The sequence below is a fragment of the Myiozetetes cayanensis genome, unplaced genomic scaffold, assembly GCF_022539395.1.
Source record: "Myiozetetes cayanensis isolate MyiCay16 unplaced genomic scaffold, myiCay2020 scf4, whole genome shotgun sequence".
Classification (NCBI taxonomy): Eukaryota; Metazoa; Chordata; class Aves; order Passeriformes; family Tyrannidae; genus Myiozetetes; species Myiozetetes cayanensis.
The window spans coordinates 29,934,716-29,951,171 of NW_026087631.1; the positions used below are offsets into that span (position 1 = coordinate 29,934,716).

The 16,456-nt window shown below is 45.1% G+C and overlaps 1 protein-coding gene across 10 annotated transcripts; it reads right to left on the bottom strand.

Annotated features, from left to right (window-relative positions):
- Nucleotides 1–608: 608 nt before the first annotated feature.
- Nucleotides 609–11,281, bottom strand: PGAP4 (post-GPI attachment to proteins GalNAc transferase 4). 10 transcript variants are annotated; one of them, XM_050328433.1, is made up of 3 exons: nucleotides 4,986–7,463; nucleotides 2,366–2,438; nucleotides 609–1,900 (listed from the first exon to the last, which is right to left on the bottom strand). In XM_050328433.1, exon 3 carries the CDS (start codon nucleotides 1,794–1,796, stop codon nucleotides 609–611), a length of 1,188 nt encoding a protein of 395 aa, XP_050184390.1. In that variant the 5' UTR covers nucleotides 1,797–1,900; nucleotides 2,366–2,438; nucleotides 4,986–7,463. The 10 variants fall into 10 exon arrangements, with proteins under 10 accessions (XP_050184390.1, XP_050184391.1, XP_050184394.1 ...); XM_050328434.1 differs by lacking the exons at nucleotides 2,366–2,438; nucleotides 4,986–7,463 and adding an exon at nucleotides 11,181–11,281 and having other exon boundaries at nucleotides 609–1,919; XM_050328437.1 differs by lacking the exons at nucleotides 2,366–2,438; nucleotides 4,986–7,463 and adding an exon at nucleotides 11,181–11,257.
- Nucleotides 11,282–16,456: the final 5,175 nt, after the last annotated feature.

The following is a 16,456-nucleotide window of genomic DNA, read 5'->3' on the forward strand; positions in this document are numbered from 1 at the left end:
GAAGGGTGGAGGTGCAGATAGGTACTGCAGGGGAAAACCGTAACTAATAAGAGGCTTCATAAAATTTGAAGTATCCAGACAGAACTTGTGGGGGAATTCCCATAAACCACTTCTGCTTTTGAAGGGTCTGCTCAAAACCACAGCTTTGAAACAGACAGAGGTCAGAGATCAGACCTTAGTAAAGATGAGGAAATAAGGCCCTTCCTTATTAGCTTAAATTTGAAACATTCACTTTGTCCAACATTTCTGTTGCCCTAAGTCAAGGAATTTTGTAACCAGTGTACAAGAAAGTAGGCAGGATAGCTGTGCGTGTTGGTGTGAGAGCTTTGCTTTGAGAACGGTTAAGGAGAGTTGGCAACCCACACCTTCAGCTGGGATCATCCACTCCCCTCCCAGGTGGTGCATGGCATATAATAAATAGGGTCTATATGTACATAGCTGATTTTTTAAGGAACCTTGTGGTTGTTTTTTTTTAAAGAGAGTTATTCTTTGTCCATTTGGAGGCACAGGAAGTCCATTGCAAGCAGCACCATATCCGAGTTTGCACACTTCCCCTTCTGTCCAGTGGCAAGTTCCCTGGCTTTTGTGTCTGGAAAGGCATGAATTGATCACAGCAGCTTCGGGCTGCTGTTCAGTCGGAGGCTGGAATACATTCCCACATGCCGGACCAGGTTGGGTTCCACCACATAGGCATTCTCCCCCTTGGCCCACAGCAGGGAGTAGAGGGCAGTGTCCTTAGCAAATCCCTGCCGGCAGTGCAGCTCCTGCAGGTAACCTAAGGCACGCCGGGCAGAGGGAGCAGGGAAGAGCATAGCTGGGGTGCAGCACTCGGTGACTGGCACCACGTTGTAGAGCGCAGGGTGCAGGCGGCGCAGCTCCAGCAGGTAGTGCCGCCCCACCAGCTCTGACAGGGTCATGCTGTACAGGGCAAAGAACAGCGCGAGCAGCCAGCTGGGGCTGGGCCGCCCCAGCACCCACGAGTACACACAGCTCAGCACCGGCCCCAGCAACATGCCCAGGCCCAGCCACTCCAGGATCCTCATGGGCTCAGGGTTGAAGTAGCGCTGGAGCCGCTCAGGATGGTAAAGCTTGAAGTAGAGAGCATCTCTGAGGTACGGCTTGGAGAACCGGGCCAAGAAGAGGTGCTGCAGGACAGAGAATATCTCCTTCTCTGGCACAGCATCATCTTCCACTACAAGGATGTACTGTGGGTTGTATGATAACAGGGACTGCTCAAGGCAGAAGACATAGTCCTGCTTCTCCTTCTCGAACTGGTTCAATCTGGGGTCAGGGTTCTCTCCAGTTCTGTCACGACTGACCATAGGAAAGAAGCTGCTCAGCAGCCTGACATCCTGATGGCTACTGGGGTCTGACTCCACGTTGCAGAGGAGCACGCGGTGGCTCTGGCAGTATGCACCACATTCCTGGAGGAGGTGGTGGAAGCGGGAGGCCACTTGCAGGACATAGTGGAAATCATACCGCCTCTGCACAGTGATAATGGTGATCAGCAGCAAGGGCTGGAAGGCATCGCTGCCAGAGGCCTCAGAGGCATTTGGTATCTGCATCTTCTCAAAGTAATGGAGGGCATCCTGTCCCTCCTGCTGGTTGTGCTCCAGGAACTCCTGGCTCATGGAGTTCAGGTGCCAGCGCCGCAAATAGAAATAGGAGTGGAGGAGCCGGTGGCAAATCAAAGGGGCAACCACTCCGAATGTCACCACAGTCAGCATGAGAAGATGGACAACAGGACTGGACCAGCGGCACCACCTCCCACAGAGCTGCCAGGCTTGGTGTAACATAACTGCTGCAGAAGGAGGGCACTCCTGTGCTGTTCATCCCTCAGTACTTCACTTCCAGTGCATCTTCCTCCCTGGATTCCTCACTGGGGCAGTGGCTGCCAAACCTGCACAAGTTGTCCAAGCCTAGAAAGGAAGAAAAAGTATAGTTACTGAAATAGGAACTGGAAGAGAAAATGGAAAGCAGGGGGTTAGTCACTAAGAAAATCAGAATACATGGCCCTTTAGGAGTCCCTTGTGGTGTGGGGGCATCACAGAATAGTCCTGGGAGGTTTAGGATAGATCACCCAAACTTAGTTTCCAGCAAAGTGCCCCTAAGGCCTTTTCATCACATAGGAGTTCTGATCTAACTTAGCTCGATAGGACTTCATTGTGTTTGTTACTGTGCTTCAAACACGCAACAACAGACAATGTGGATGGAGGATTTGTGGAAATCCCTTCCTGTTAAAGGCAGAGAACTGAGATACCACTTTCTGGTCACAGTGACACAGTAAGATTTGTGTTATAGCTAAGAACCACAGCCAGATCCCTTGCGTGTTAGCCTAGCATGTATTTAAGAGACAAACTTTTACCTTTTTTGGAATGACACATGCTTCCCTTCTGTTGCTCACACAGTTCCAAGCACCTGCTTTTTCACTTTCCTCCCTAGAGTGTGAAGCCAGATAACAAAGACACCAATTTACTTCACCAAGGGCCCGCGTACACGCTAAGTGTAATGTGTGTCTGTGTGCCTGTCTCTTTCACATGTCTCCTCCTTGCCATACCCTGTGAAATACATGGGCATAGCAAGATGTTGCAGTTGAGCCACTAACTCATATTTCTTACTTAAAAGTTTGCAATTTAACAGTATATGCCTTTTATTTAAAACGGAAACATTCATATCAATATATATTTTTTTTTTATAGACATGCACTTTAAAAAAACATCCACCTTTGCAAAAGTTAGAGTTGGTCACATTTGGCTTTTCTGTTCTGCTTCTCTGGCTGCTATGAACACCTCACAGCCTGGCTGTCAGAAGCTTACATAAAATCAGGGTAATTAGGCTGTTCAAATAAATTCTGTTGTGCCACTAATCTCCCTTTTTAATCTGCTGTTTCGTTCTCCCTTTAATTTCCTATTCCCTCTCCTTCTGAACTGAGTTATCCATACCCCCCAACCGAGCTGACTGACTGCACGAGGTGTTCAATGGAGAACTTCTCTGACTTTTAACCTTCTGCCTTCAGCAAGTTCTAATCATGAAGTGGTGCTCCTAGGACAAAATGTTACTCTTTGTTCTCCTCTGCACTGTCATGTGAAGGAGCTTAAGCAATGTTGGATGGGCAGAAAGAAATCATGGCTTTTCTCCTCAGTCTCAGAAAAATGGAACTTGTACAAGAAACGACTTGGAGGAGACAGAGCAGCATCTGACTGGGGGAACTTCAAAACGGCCTTCATTACTGCAGTCACAGATTTGCTGGTTTTACCATTACGAGAAACTTTTCCTATTGCTATATGGGAATGTGACAACATTCTATGAAAGGCCTTTTAACAAGATTAATAGAAAATATATAAGAGTTATTCCAAATATTTGATAGAGGACAGGCACTTCATGCCATGAGATCTCAAACCATCCTTAAGTAGACTGTGGTATCAGCATTGTGCTCTCCTGTGATTCAAAAAAAGATTTAGAGTAATTAAATAGGGATAACAAATTTACATGTTGATGCATGAGAATCTGCACCCATACAGGTTTTTATTTTTCTTTTTCAAACAATTGTGAAACAATCCTGTTTCACAGACACTGCATTGCATCAGTGGACCTTGTAAAGGCCTTAAAGGTGATGGCTATCTTTCAGCTGTGAGATCCAAATCATAAGAATTCAGGACATGAAGACCTGAAATCTAGCAGATGCAAAGACCTGGCATTTAAATCCATTTATTCATCCAAAGTCCTGGGCTTTCCAGCTAACCTGCCACAAGCACTAAGGGAATACACAAATGCAGAATCATATTCTACAACTCACAGTGTCATACTGCTAAGTCTCCTTTTCATGTGAGCATCACTGTGGGCACTGTATCTGAGCCAGATTCCAAATATGAAAGCGAGGACCACAGTGGGAAAAGGAGATGAAGAAAAACTAGAAGGTAGCTTAGTTCTCGGGAGTGAAGAAGTTTACTTTCCACCTGCCAGCTGTAATGAAGATCTGAGCTACAAAAACTGTGAGCCAGCAGTGAGCTCTTGGGATATACACTGAATATATGAATATACATTAATCATTCTTTGAGCATTGCTTAATTAATAATTTTCTGAGCAACCTGGTCTAGTGAGTGGCATCTCTCACCGGAGGGATTAGAACTAGCTGGTCTTTAAGGTTCCTTCCAACCCAAACCACTCAGGGAGGCCTCCTTCCCTCATACCATCTTCTCCTGAAGGGCAAAAAATGGGTGTCCTGTCTTCTCTGGTGGCCAGCAGAGCTGGCCTCATGATTCAGCCTCATGAGATGAATCAAACAGATTTTCACCTGAGGTTCTGTTCTTCTGCAGCCCATGTCGTTTAAGGGTGAGGCTCACCTGAAGGTGACTCCCAGGCCCCTGCAGGAGGACTCACAGGGGGTCTGAAGCCCATCAGTCCTTTCTCCACCCACCCTTCCTATTGGGAAAGTAGTGCTGGGACTCCACCTGCTGGTGTCCCAGCTCCTGGCTCGGGACAGGGTGGGTGAGGTGGTGCAGGGGAGCATCACCCCATCTGGAGGTATCTCCTGCTTCACACAAGGAAATAGCTACCCCTGGAAAAGGGGTCTGGAAGCCAGCCACGGTCACAAGCATTTATGATTTAACCCTGGCTTCACCTCATCAGTAACTGAACTCAAGATCTCAGAGCTCTTATCCTGGTTCTGCAACTCAGAGAGCCTCAAGGAAAACAACAATCACACACGCACTTCTGGAACTCTTTCAGTCTTCCTCTGCTGCCTGGGTTGTTTGCAATCACACTGACTGTCACACAGGGAAAACACAGGCTGTTTTCCCTGGGCAGTGAAATAACCACAGAGGTTAAAAACAGTCAGGAGCATATTAGATCAGGTCAAATACTGCAATTCATGCAAAAACTAAGCTGAAGGATCTCGAAAAGAGGGAAGACACTGACCTCCTTCCCACCTTCTGTTTGTAAGACTGGGAACCTGAGAATTCCAATATAGATAAAAAATTTCTTACTTCTGCAGAGGTGAAATTTGATCTTATCTGGAGGATTTGAATCCAACTTTTCTGTTCAGGCTGTTTTCTTTCCATTAGGATGGTTCTGACTTCACAGAAGCCACTCTGTTTTCAGAAGCTGTTGGTACTGTAATTTTCATCTGTTTCCCTTTCTAGGGGAAAAAAAAAATCTTGTTTTTCTTTAAGTAAGGCATTTCAGACAGAAAAACAATGAAGTTTGAGGGGAAAACCAAGAATCAAAATTGGATTTTATAGTGCTTTAAGAAATCCCACTATATTAAACCTGAGTAGTAAATACTTAGCAAACATATAAATACTTGCAAAGGAGATCAGTTTTATACATGTTCTGTGTAGAACTAAGCCATTGCTTAAACAATGTCTAAAATCTGTGGTGATATAAAGCTATAGAAGTTGCTTCTTCCTTTTCTTAGATCTTCATGATGAAGATTCCTTCCAGAAACACCTGATTCCAAATCTACATTCCTAGCTTCAGTGGTCCCCTAATTCCTTGGCTGAATTACACTGCTCAGGAAAAAGTCACCTCTGCACACACTAGGGAGAGTAGAAAAATGAGTAATATCCTCTTTGGGGTGCAGAACATCGTCTGCTGTGTTTGTGCTTTGAGAGAGACCTGATTTTCTGTCTGGTCCAACCTCCTCTCCACAGACGTATTCCCAAAGGCAGGAAAAAAGTTTCTTACATGTTTCAAAGCATCAACAATTTTAGGTTCCTGCTTAGCTAATGTAGGAGAGGGCATCTGCCTTCTACTCCCTGCTCCATGAGAGAAGGACACAACTATTTATTTACAATTAAAATATTAAACAATTCCTTTTCGCCTATCTACACTTCTCAGTCTCAGTAGGAAAGATGTTCCTTTCCTACCATAGAAACAGCTGGAGGAGGTTGTGGGGTCAGAAGCCATAGGGTTGTCTCTGTGAGAAACAAAGGCATGGAAAATGTCACAGAAAGTTTGGCAGTCACAGTCCCCACCTGAGCCACAACAGTGGCAGCAATAAAGGTGTTCACACAAGCTCCAGTTTTCACTTGTGTGTTGATCCTATAGCAGCGACCCAAGTTAAAACCTTTGTGTGAAAAACACTTCTGTGCCCCAGCTTAAGATTACACGGACTAGCTGCAAGCTCAGGACCAAGATCTCTACTCATTAACCCCCTCTAGCAGAGAGAGGGTCTTTGTCTTGCTGTGTCAAACAATCCTGCTTGAATCTGAGGAAACTGATGCAGGCTTCACAAAGAGCTACACAGATCTCCTCCTGCTCCCTATATGCATGCTGACAGCTGAATGTGGTGCACAGATATCCTCGAATTCCAAAACCTAAGGTCCCTACCATGAGCTGATCCCTATTACTGGGCCAGATGGCCAGCTTTCCTCATCCTCAATTCCCCTTGTTTTCTGACAGCTTTTAGTAGGTCAGGTGCCAGATAATATTTCTGCAATGTGCCAGGCCTGCCTTGACAACAGCAGTGTCCAGTAGAAGCCAAGCACTTACGGATCTGACCCTTACACTCAGATGCCTAAGTGGAAGTTGGGCTCCCTAGAAAACAAAATGAGCTGTGCTTTAAAAACATTCAGCAGGACCTTAGTTGTAAGAAATCAGCTGTTGTTTTTTGATTCTATTTCCTGGCTACTGAACTAAGAAACAAGGTATGTGGATGTGGCAGCTGCATGATACTTTCTCCATTTAATTTGAACTAAGAGGATAAAACTAAGCCACAAGTGAAACAGGCTATGAAATGGATATGTATTAATTACAATTATTTTCCCAATTTCCATCTTGCTTCTCATGTATAATAATTTTCCTCTGCCATATAAACCTTAAGGGAGCCCATTCTCAACAGCTGCTGACTTTTACCTGGCAGCCTGCCTGTAGTGCAATGCTCTTCTGTGTTGCTACCAGGCAGTGAAATCAGATCAAGTGGGAATGGAAAGCAGCATGGAGAAGAGAGTTCTGCAAGATAATAGCTAAACACACAGACTTAAGGCAAGGTTTGTGAGGAGCTGTCTTTCTGAAGATGAAGCAAAGGTTTATGTGGTTTTAAAATTAATTATGCAATCCATATCTGTCTGAAGTTACATTTTTCTTTTGTGCCAGAGGTAAAAAAAAGGGTATGTTAGGGAATTTGATAAAAGATGTCTAAAAACTGCTTTGTTTTGTCATTAAGGTCTACAAAATTTTAAATGTTTGCTGTAGTATAAAATGTCTCTATTAAAAAGACCCAAAACAAACCAACAAAAATTACCTTAAACAATACTGCTGCTAACAATGGTACCAGCTTTCTGCCTTTTGCTGTCTACTCTTAGAATCTCAGAGCTAAATGTGCACTGAATGATCAGAGATGATATAGATAATTTGCATTTAATTCCTTGTGTCATAGCCTTTTGCTAGAATAAAACTAGGGACCCTGGATGCTGCAGGGCACACTGCATACATTGCGAGAGGCAATTTCTGCCTTAGTGGATCCTCAGCTGAAAAATGTAAGAGATAGGAAGGAATCTGTTTTTCTCATGTAGCATATTAGCCTGGTTTTCCTGTCATGAATAATTGGCATTTTATAGTCTACAGAGGACCTTGTTCACTCAGTCTTCCTGGTAGGGTGGCCTGAACCAGAACCTAATAAAGTCGCCCATCCCTGCCCTCCCTTAATCCTAATTCATCACCTTTAGTGGGTTCCTCATCTATCCCCAGACACAGCTGCTTATTAATACAGAGTGTGACCCCCCTACTCATTTTCCCCACTTGCCCTTCCTAAAGAGCCTGTGTCCTTCCATTCCAACACTGCAGTGTCACAAGGCATCCCACCACTTTGCCACGATGCCAGTAAGATCACAACCCTGCAGGTGAGTGTAAGTCTCTAACTCCTTTTGTCCATTGCCCATATCTGTGCAGAGGCAGTTGAGTTGGGCTCTTATGAAGCCCAAATACTGGCTGGAGTGGCTGGGATTCCTTTGTGCTGCTATTCAGGGGCTTTCCTGCTGACCTGTGATCCCCTTCTGGGCATCTGTTGCAAGCCCTGGCTTTAAACTCATAGGATTGGGATGGGTTGAGGTTCTCCTCCCCCAGCAACATTAATTAAAGCCCTCACCAAGTTGGCAAGCATGTTGGCGAAGATGCTCTTCCCCTCCCTGCTGGCGAGTCCACAGACCCCACCAGACCCTAGCAGACTGGGTTTCTCAAAGCAAGTCCTACATCTAAACTGAACCCCTGGCTGTGGCACCAGTCCTGTAACCAAATTTAATGGTTTGCCAAATTCAACAGGTTGGTGCTTTCAAACCCCCTTCTCGTTGCCTGGAAAGACTTGTGAAAAAACTACCTGTGCTTCAGAAGATGATTAAGAGACCAGAGCATCTCTCTTGTGAGGAAAGGCTGAGGGAGCTGGGCCTGCTCAGTGTTGAGAAGAGACGGCTGAGAGGGCACCGCATCAAGGTCTGTCAGTGTCTGCAGGGAGGGGTCAGAAGATGGACTGGGTTCCTCTCAGGGGTATGCAGCAATGGGACAAGAGGTAAAAGGCAGAAACTGATGCCCAGGAAGATCCACCAAAATGTAAGGAAGAAACGTCTTTGTGTTGATGTGAGTGACAGTGCACTGGAACAGGTTTCCCAGAGAGACTGGAGAGTCTCCCTCACTGGAGATATTTCAGAACTGTCTGGACACGATCCTGTGCAATGTTCTCTAGGATGACCCTGCAACAGGGGTTTAGACTGGATGACCCACTGTGGGCCCTTCCAAGCTTACCCGCTCTGTGACTGTGCTAGGCCCTGTCCTCTCAGGAATTCAGAAATATAGGCCATGTCTTATCAGGCGCAAACAGTACTAGCCTAAGCAGGAACTAGGCAAAACTAGAACTGCTACTGTTGCACTCTTGCCGGAACAAGTGGGGTGACCACAACTCAGTCACTGCAGGCTGTGATTGTAGACCCTGTGAGCCCAGGGAGCTCTCCCGTATCGCATAGTGGTGATCTCCCTGTGAGCAAGGACATACCTCAAGATTACTTCCTGAGAATCAGAGACCCCCTTACCCAGCATCTGGTATCTATAACGAAGTAAGAATATTTTGCATTAAGCCTAAAACTATATTGTATGTTAGTGACATTTATATGCCCAGCTATAGCTTTAGGTTTAGAAGTGTAATATGTAGGAAAGTGTAATCATTATTTAATGGCCAGTCTTCACGAGTGAAGATCCGGGGAAGGTCTTTACACCTTCCAGCCTGCGCATTGGATTTTTTAGGTGAGACACAGTGTGCGCGGAACTGAGCCCACCCTTTAATCCTAAGGTTCATTTGCCGGGGCCAAGCGAGCTTGGACGGTGGCAGCGAGGTCCTCAGGATGTAGATGGGTTGCCTTTAAGGGCTAACGAGCCCCACCTGCCCAGGAGTGGCCCTGATCGGGAATCGAACCCGGGTCTCGGCGGTGATAGCGCCGCGCCTTTACCACTAGACCACCAGGGGCTCCCAATCATTATTTAAATCATTGTTGAAATCATCCAACTACATCATTGTTCAATTACCATTTTATTAGACCTTGTTATTATTGTTAAATCATTGTTAAACTGTAGTTAAATTATCATTCAGTTATTGCTTAATCACCATTTATAATTTCAATATCATTAAATAATTAATTACTATTTGAATATCATCTAATCATTAATAAAACCCTTTTATTATCCCCACAATGATGACTTCTCTTAAAAATTCACCTGCAGCAGTAGAGCTGTGGGTGTATAAATGGGAGAAAGGGGAAGAGGAAATAGATGTGGTGATGGCTGCTAATACAAAAGATGTGGCAGCTTTACTGTTGTTCGTTTATGACTGTAAAGAATAAAGCACAGTAATAAGGAAATGCTTTGTGAGCAAAGGCCTTTGATGATAAGGCTGTAAGTTTCCAGTTGGGACAGGTCCATGTAACAATCAAAATGCAAAACTGTACCAGGCAACAACCAAAATATTGTGACTCTGACCTTTGTTTGAAAGAAAAAATGCTTAGTCATATTGACAAAAAACATTCCTCTTTTAAGAGACACTCTCCACTACTGTTAAACTACCAAGTTTTCCTCTGTAGTTTCCACCTCTGCCTGAGGAATACAGTCTTCCTCCCCTCCCCCTGCAGTGTATGAAACAGACTATTTATCCTGCATAGGAAAGCCTGGTAAACGGGATGCCCTGGTTCTCTGGGATACTGGTGATCTGCTTGAGCCCCAAGGGAAGAAGATGGGATAAATGCAGTAGCTGAAAAATAATCTGTGGTATAATTAGTGTTACCCTTGTTGGACTGACAAGCAAGCAGCAGATTTCACTTGTACAGGAGGGTGTTTATCCTGGCTTTTGTGCTTGCAATTGCTTGCTGAATCTGATGTGCCTCTGTGAAATGATTTTCTCAGCGACTGTATGAGAGCAAGCCAGCCTATGAATCTGCAGTGTACATGGGTATAGTTTAATGTTTTGCTGCACCATCAGCACCTGCAAATTTCCTAAACAGCCTCTGACTTTAAATGTCAGTGATTTCCACCATCAGGTTTCTTAGGTGCTCCTCATTCCCATCGGGAGAGCTGCCAGGTAGCACAAGGTGACCCTTAAAGCACTGGGATTAATAGCAGTTACCTCAGTGGTGATGGTCAAAGAGGAGAGGGCGGTAGATAAGAAAAGCTGATCCCACCTCCACTCTGCCCTCCTTGCCAGGCAGGACACGGAAATGGCACTTCAGTGTGCCCAGTCCTCAGCTTCCTTGCCCGGGCTTTTGACCAGAGAAGTTCTGGCCACGATTCTGGCTCAGCTTAGGGTTTGGGTGGCACTAAGCAGGGGGCTGGAGCCGGCTGGGTTTATTCCTCTCTCCTTAAGAGTTCTACCAACCGTCCCTAACGGAAGGGCCATTTATTTAGGCCCAGTCAGGGTCTGACCACCTGCCCTCCTGCTCGTCACCATGCATAGTCACATCCTCAGAGCAAGCACAAACACATCTCCTCGATCATTGGACGCCTCTCCCTGCCCCGCCGGCTCCGGTGCCGCAGCCGCCGCAGCCCAGCCCCACCGGTTCCCGCAGATCACACCCTTCCCCGCTGCTCATAAGCCGGTAACTTCGTGGGCCCCCCCTTTCCCTGTTCCCCCCAGCCCCGGTGCGGCCGCCCTTTTTTCCCCGAAAGCCAAACCCCCACGACAGCCCGATCCTGGCATGGGGATTTACCCAATCCGCGGGGCAGCCCGGCACCGCCGCTCCCGCCTCCCTCCCGCTCGCAGCTCCGCTCCCGCCGCTATCTTGGCACTCGGCTTGTGGCTCACTTCTCTTCCGCGAATTTCTCTCCTCCCTCTCGGGCGGTGAGGGTGGGATTAAAGGCATCAAAGACCAAACATGTGACTCCGCCGGCACAGGGATGCTTAAAGGAGGGGAAGGGGAGATGGCCGCAAGGGGGGTAGCCGAAAACCGGGGAGGGGACTGGCCCAGTGAAAACAGGTTCAGTAGCAAAAGGCGAGTTGCCCGAGCCTCAGGAGGATGCCCCGGGAGGATGCCCCGGGAGGATGCCCCGAGGTGGAGCCGGCAGCTCAGCCGAAGCTGCTCATTCCTGCTCGGCGGTCCCCGAATGCTCCGTCGGGATCGGCGGGACTCCCGCACGGGCAGAGCAGCTCCCGCAGCCCGTCCCCAGCCAGGGATAATCTCTGCCAAGTGTCAACCTCTGTCCCCTCTGCCGGGAGTCCCCGACGGCTGCTGCATCGCCCTCCCCGGCCGGGACCTGGTGGATGCTCGGGACCCCCCGCCTCACTCCGGGACGGGGAGGATCACCGAGACCCCACAAAGTTCGAGTGGAAAGTCAGTGTTACGAGTCACCAGCTGGTTCTTTATGTGTGTGTCAAGTGTCATAGGTGGAAACACAAAACTTTCACTGTCTCAGTCTGTAACCTCCCCACAGGTCAAGTGGGGGAGGCTCGTTAGCTACACCAACATTTGTGTCAGGCTGTTCACGATTCAAAGATTTTACCAAACTGACCCCAAACTGCCTCTGATGTGATCATTTCCCCTCCCCACCCCGCCCTCCTCCTCTCCGTGTTCCACTTCCCTGTTCTACACACACTTTTCAGCCCTGTGACCGTAATACCTAATTAACCACAGTTACCTGAAATATGCCTCAGAGAAAGTTTTCTGTCTTTCATTGTAAAAACACCTAAGTTTTGTGCCTGCAGCTCCAGAAAACACAAGTGCGTGTATTTGGGCTAAACTATTTTCAGGCTCTGACCTCTCTTAGGTCTGAGACAGATTTGTGGGGAAAAGAAAAAAAAAAAAACAACACAAAAACCAACCAGCAAGAGAAAAGATCCCTTAGGCTGTTTCAGTAAAACACCATGTTCTGTTAAGCACAGCTAGAATTTTTCTAGTGCCCAGTTCTGTAATCAGAAGGTTCCAGCATGAGCTACGTTTTTAATTTTAGCATAGCAATTTCTATCATCCTTTCTAATAAACATTACGAGAAAGGAACTCAGCTGTCCATCCCTGTGATCCTTATTCTTAGTACTGGCAAAAGCCATCCCACAGCTATGACTTCTTTTTGCAGAAACAGTGTGGAAAAAGGCGGGGGGGGAACAGAGGGACAGTAATATTCATAATAAACAACAAAATCGAGCATCGCAGTTTGGTTCCTATAGTGACTTCCTAGGAAAATATTCCCCAGTTTACTTACATGGGTGTTGTTCTCTGAAATAATGAGGAAAGACAACAGGAGAAATCATACTTTCTCAGGTGATTTGCTTTCCAAAATCCTTCTTTGCTAACCACCTCTGCCTCTTTTTCTGTTTTTAATGCCAGTGATTCATACTTTACCTTCCACTTAAATCATCTCATACCTTCAAAAGCTGAGGCACTGGAAAAACAACAAATCCTGGAACAGAACAGAGAAAGAAGGGTATAGGAAAGTACTGGGGGTGGGAAGAGATAATTTATTCCTAGGAGATCCTTTACTATGTTCTTCCCAGGATTAAAGTTGCAGAATTTGTGAGAAACAAAAAATATTTTTTCCACTTCTGTGTCAGTGTGCAAGTGGGAAAGTGACTATTGAGCAACATCAGCAGAAACACGTCATATTGCACCCAGTACTACATTTCAGATAGTGTTTCAGCCAGCAGAGCAATTTGGGATAATAAATGAAAAAGAATGGGCCAGAGGGCCTCTTCTTTGGGAATAAATATTTAGGTAATTGTAATTTTGTGTAATTTTTGTAATTGTGTGATTTCTGTACAGGCTTCCCTGCTCTCACTTCGCTCACTTGCACATGCTCTTCAAGGAACACCTGACTTTCATCCTTAAACAATTATTTCTTTAAAACACCTTCTGTTGGACCCAAAAGACTGAGGGGGGAAAGCCTCAAGTGATTTGGGGGCTGTGGCACAGAATGACAGTGGAAGCCTGTCATTCCAGAGAACTTACTCATTCTTATCATGGTGCCGTCTCCTGCTGTGAGTGAGCATAAGGGAGACTGAGCTGGCCGAAAAAACAAACCTTTTCTTATTGTGAATTATTTCTTGGCCGAGTCACTTTATCTCATCAGCTCCCCACACCAAATGACTATGTCAGCACAGCAGGGAGGGGTCTGGAAAGCAGAGATGAACATGTGGGGACAAGACTGCTTGTGCAGTAACCCAACTGCAACCTGAAATGCTCAGAAAAATAGTTACTTATGAAATTATTCAGCCTGTACAATAACAAGATAGGACTTAAAAACTATAATCAGAAAAAAATCTTGTGGTAAGGATTCATCCAAGGAGTGGAGGCTCAGCCCAGCTGTTCAGACCTAAGTATTTTTTGTTGCCAAAGCACCTTTCCCCTCTGCCATCCACTCTGACAGCCTTGATGGCATTGAGCATTTGTGCAAGGGAATGGGGATAATATTTTGTTGTGCTTTGCCTGAGATCAAGTACAGCTTCTGCTTTTCATGAACATGAGTGTGAGAGGCAGGACCAGCTAGGCTAGTGATGTTTAGGTAATGTTTAGATACTTGCACAGTGTGCAGGCAGAGCAGAAATTCACAGTCTTGGGGGCTGCTGAACTGAGAAGCCTTGTTTCTCTTGGAGTTGTGTTATTTGTGCCCTGTGCATCACTGTCAAAATATCCTTACTCCTGTCTCGTGTTCCTTGCCTGCTCCTGATTCCTTAGCTTTCCTCCCACACAGTACTGCTTCACGTTTTCACCACAAGGCCAGGGCATGAGGGTGTGCACACTCCAGCTGACTTTGAGCTGCATGTTGATTATCCAGCCAGCAAATCAAACAAAAGGTTCCTGTTCTGAGTGAGGTGAAGGCTTCCGCCCAGCAGAATGGAGATGTGCATCTCTCTGCTCTGCAAGAGACTGCATGAAGGACATGGCAACAAACTTGTTTGAGACTTGCTTCCTTCAGCCAGTTGCAATGAAATTTGAGAAGCATATTCAACATTTATTAGGGGCAGGGAGGACCTGTCAAAAGACAGAAAGAAGGAAATAAGAGAAGTAGAAATAAAGAAGACAAGTAGAAAAAACCAAAACGTTTTGCAAGCCTGGTGTCCTTAGGTAAAAATCCAAAGCGATTGTATTCTAGCAGGAGGAAGGAATAATGTGTCTAGCATAACTTGTTGTACCAGTATGTACATAATCTGTAAAGGCTGTGCCTCCTCCACAAACACTCTGAGAAGTTCTCTAGTGACAGTACTATTCCTTTATGTACAGATACTAGATGATAAAAATTGGTTATTCCTGTACTGTCAGCTGCACAATAGATATGTTCTTCTTGTAGGTTATCTGCTGTTCATTCCAAAAGCTAAATTTTAAAATATTTTTCTTTCCTTACTAAGGATTTATAAGGGGAAATCCCACCACCACAGTAAACCAGTTAATATCCCCTGCTTATTCTGTTTCTTTAAGAAGCAGTAGATGTTTCTAATGGCTTGAAAAGAAATACAATACTGATGATAAACAAATTACATAAAGTGGCTTTATCTTTTTTTCTTTCATACTCAGTATTGGTCACTGGGGACAAAAAGTGTTCAAAGTCCTTTGCTGTTCATTGGAGACATTATGAGCTTATATGTCAAGGCTATTGTGTTTAACTTTAGACAATAGTAGTTAAAGGAAACACAGCTCCAGTGTGGATGGACACATGCTGGCTTAGCTGTCTAGGGCAAGTTAATGTTTTCTGAAAAGGCTAAAATATTATGATTTCCTTTTCATCCTGGTCTGTGCATGTGCTTATCTCTTCAGGACTACGCACTGTTCATATATTTCCCAGGCCTTCCCTCTATACAGTCTCCTATATACAACTGCATCCAAGACTTTTCAGGCGTATACTAAAACTAATTTATCTTGCAGATAAATTATTACTGTTCCTGTAACCTTTTGCACCCACACTGCACACATCTGAAGATGACAGAAACACACTTACTATAGTCTAGTTTAGTTTAGAGAGTACTGGACACACACACAAAGGTTTTCTATGCTTCCTTTCCTTCTCTGATCAAATCATTAGGTAGGGCTAAAAAAAATACCAGTGTGAGCCAACATGGTGATGTGTTAAATGATGATGGAATTTCAGAAAGACTTTAACTGTGATGACATTCAAAGAAATGGATGTATCTTGGTCAGTGTAATTGCATATGCTCTGGGGATCCAACTTCCTTCCCATCTTGCTCCAACATTCTGACTCTTGCAGACTGCAGAGTATTTCAAAAAGAGGGACAAACACTGTTATTTAGACTCAGAGTCCAGTGGCTCTTAAAAATATCTCTTAAAATACATTGGCTTTCAGTTACTTGCTCTGTTCTGCAACACAGAAGACTGGTCTGGAAAAGACTTTTTGCTAAAAAAAAGATACTGCTGTGAAAAAAGAGAATGGGGTGAAGAGGCAAACCAGAAGATTTCCAAACTGAGAGTCAGGAGGAATTGTCTCCCAGAGACTGCTGGAACGCTTTTAGTTTTCCCTTTCAGAATGCAGTAAAATTATTTTGTATGGTCACTGGGCACATTTCACTAACAAATTCTGTGCCTGTGTGAGAGGCACAGAGAGTCAGTAATTTCTCTGCTCTTGTTTACTGCAAATTTTAGGTTAGCACTTCTGGAACTAACGGTCTGATAATTGCATGAGAGATATGGCCTGTCTAGCTGGAAAGTCTGAGTACCACTCATACAAGGTTATAACTACACAAAGACTCTCAGGAAAATTGTATCAAATTATGATTATTTTAAAACTGCTTCAAATTCCCAAGGGGCAGCGCCATTTGAAATTTAAGATGTTTTAATTCAGTTAAGCTAGTGTTTTATTAATCTTTTCACATTCCACGTAATGGTAGATGTGACACAGAGACTAAAATACTTCACTCTTACTTCATAGTTTTAATTCCTTCAGGTTATATTTTTTTGGAATGTCTCAGTTTACACAAGTCCTGGGAAGCCAACTAAGGGCACTGCCCTTACTTGAAGAAAGACACAGAAGTGTGTGACTAGTCCAT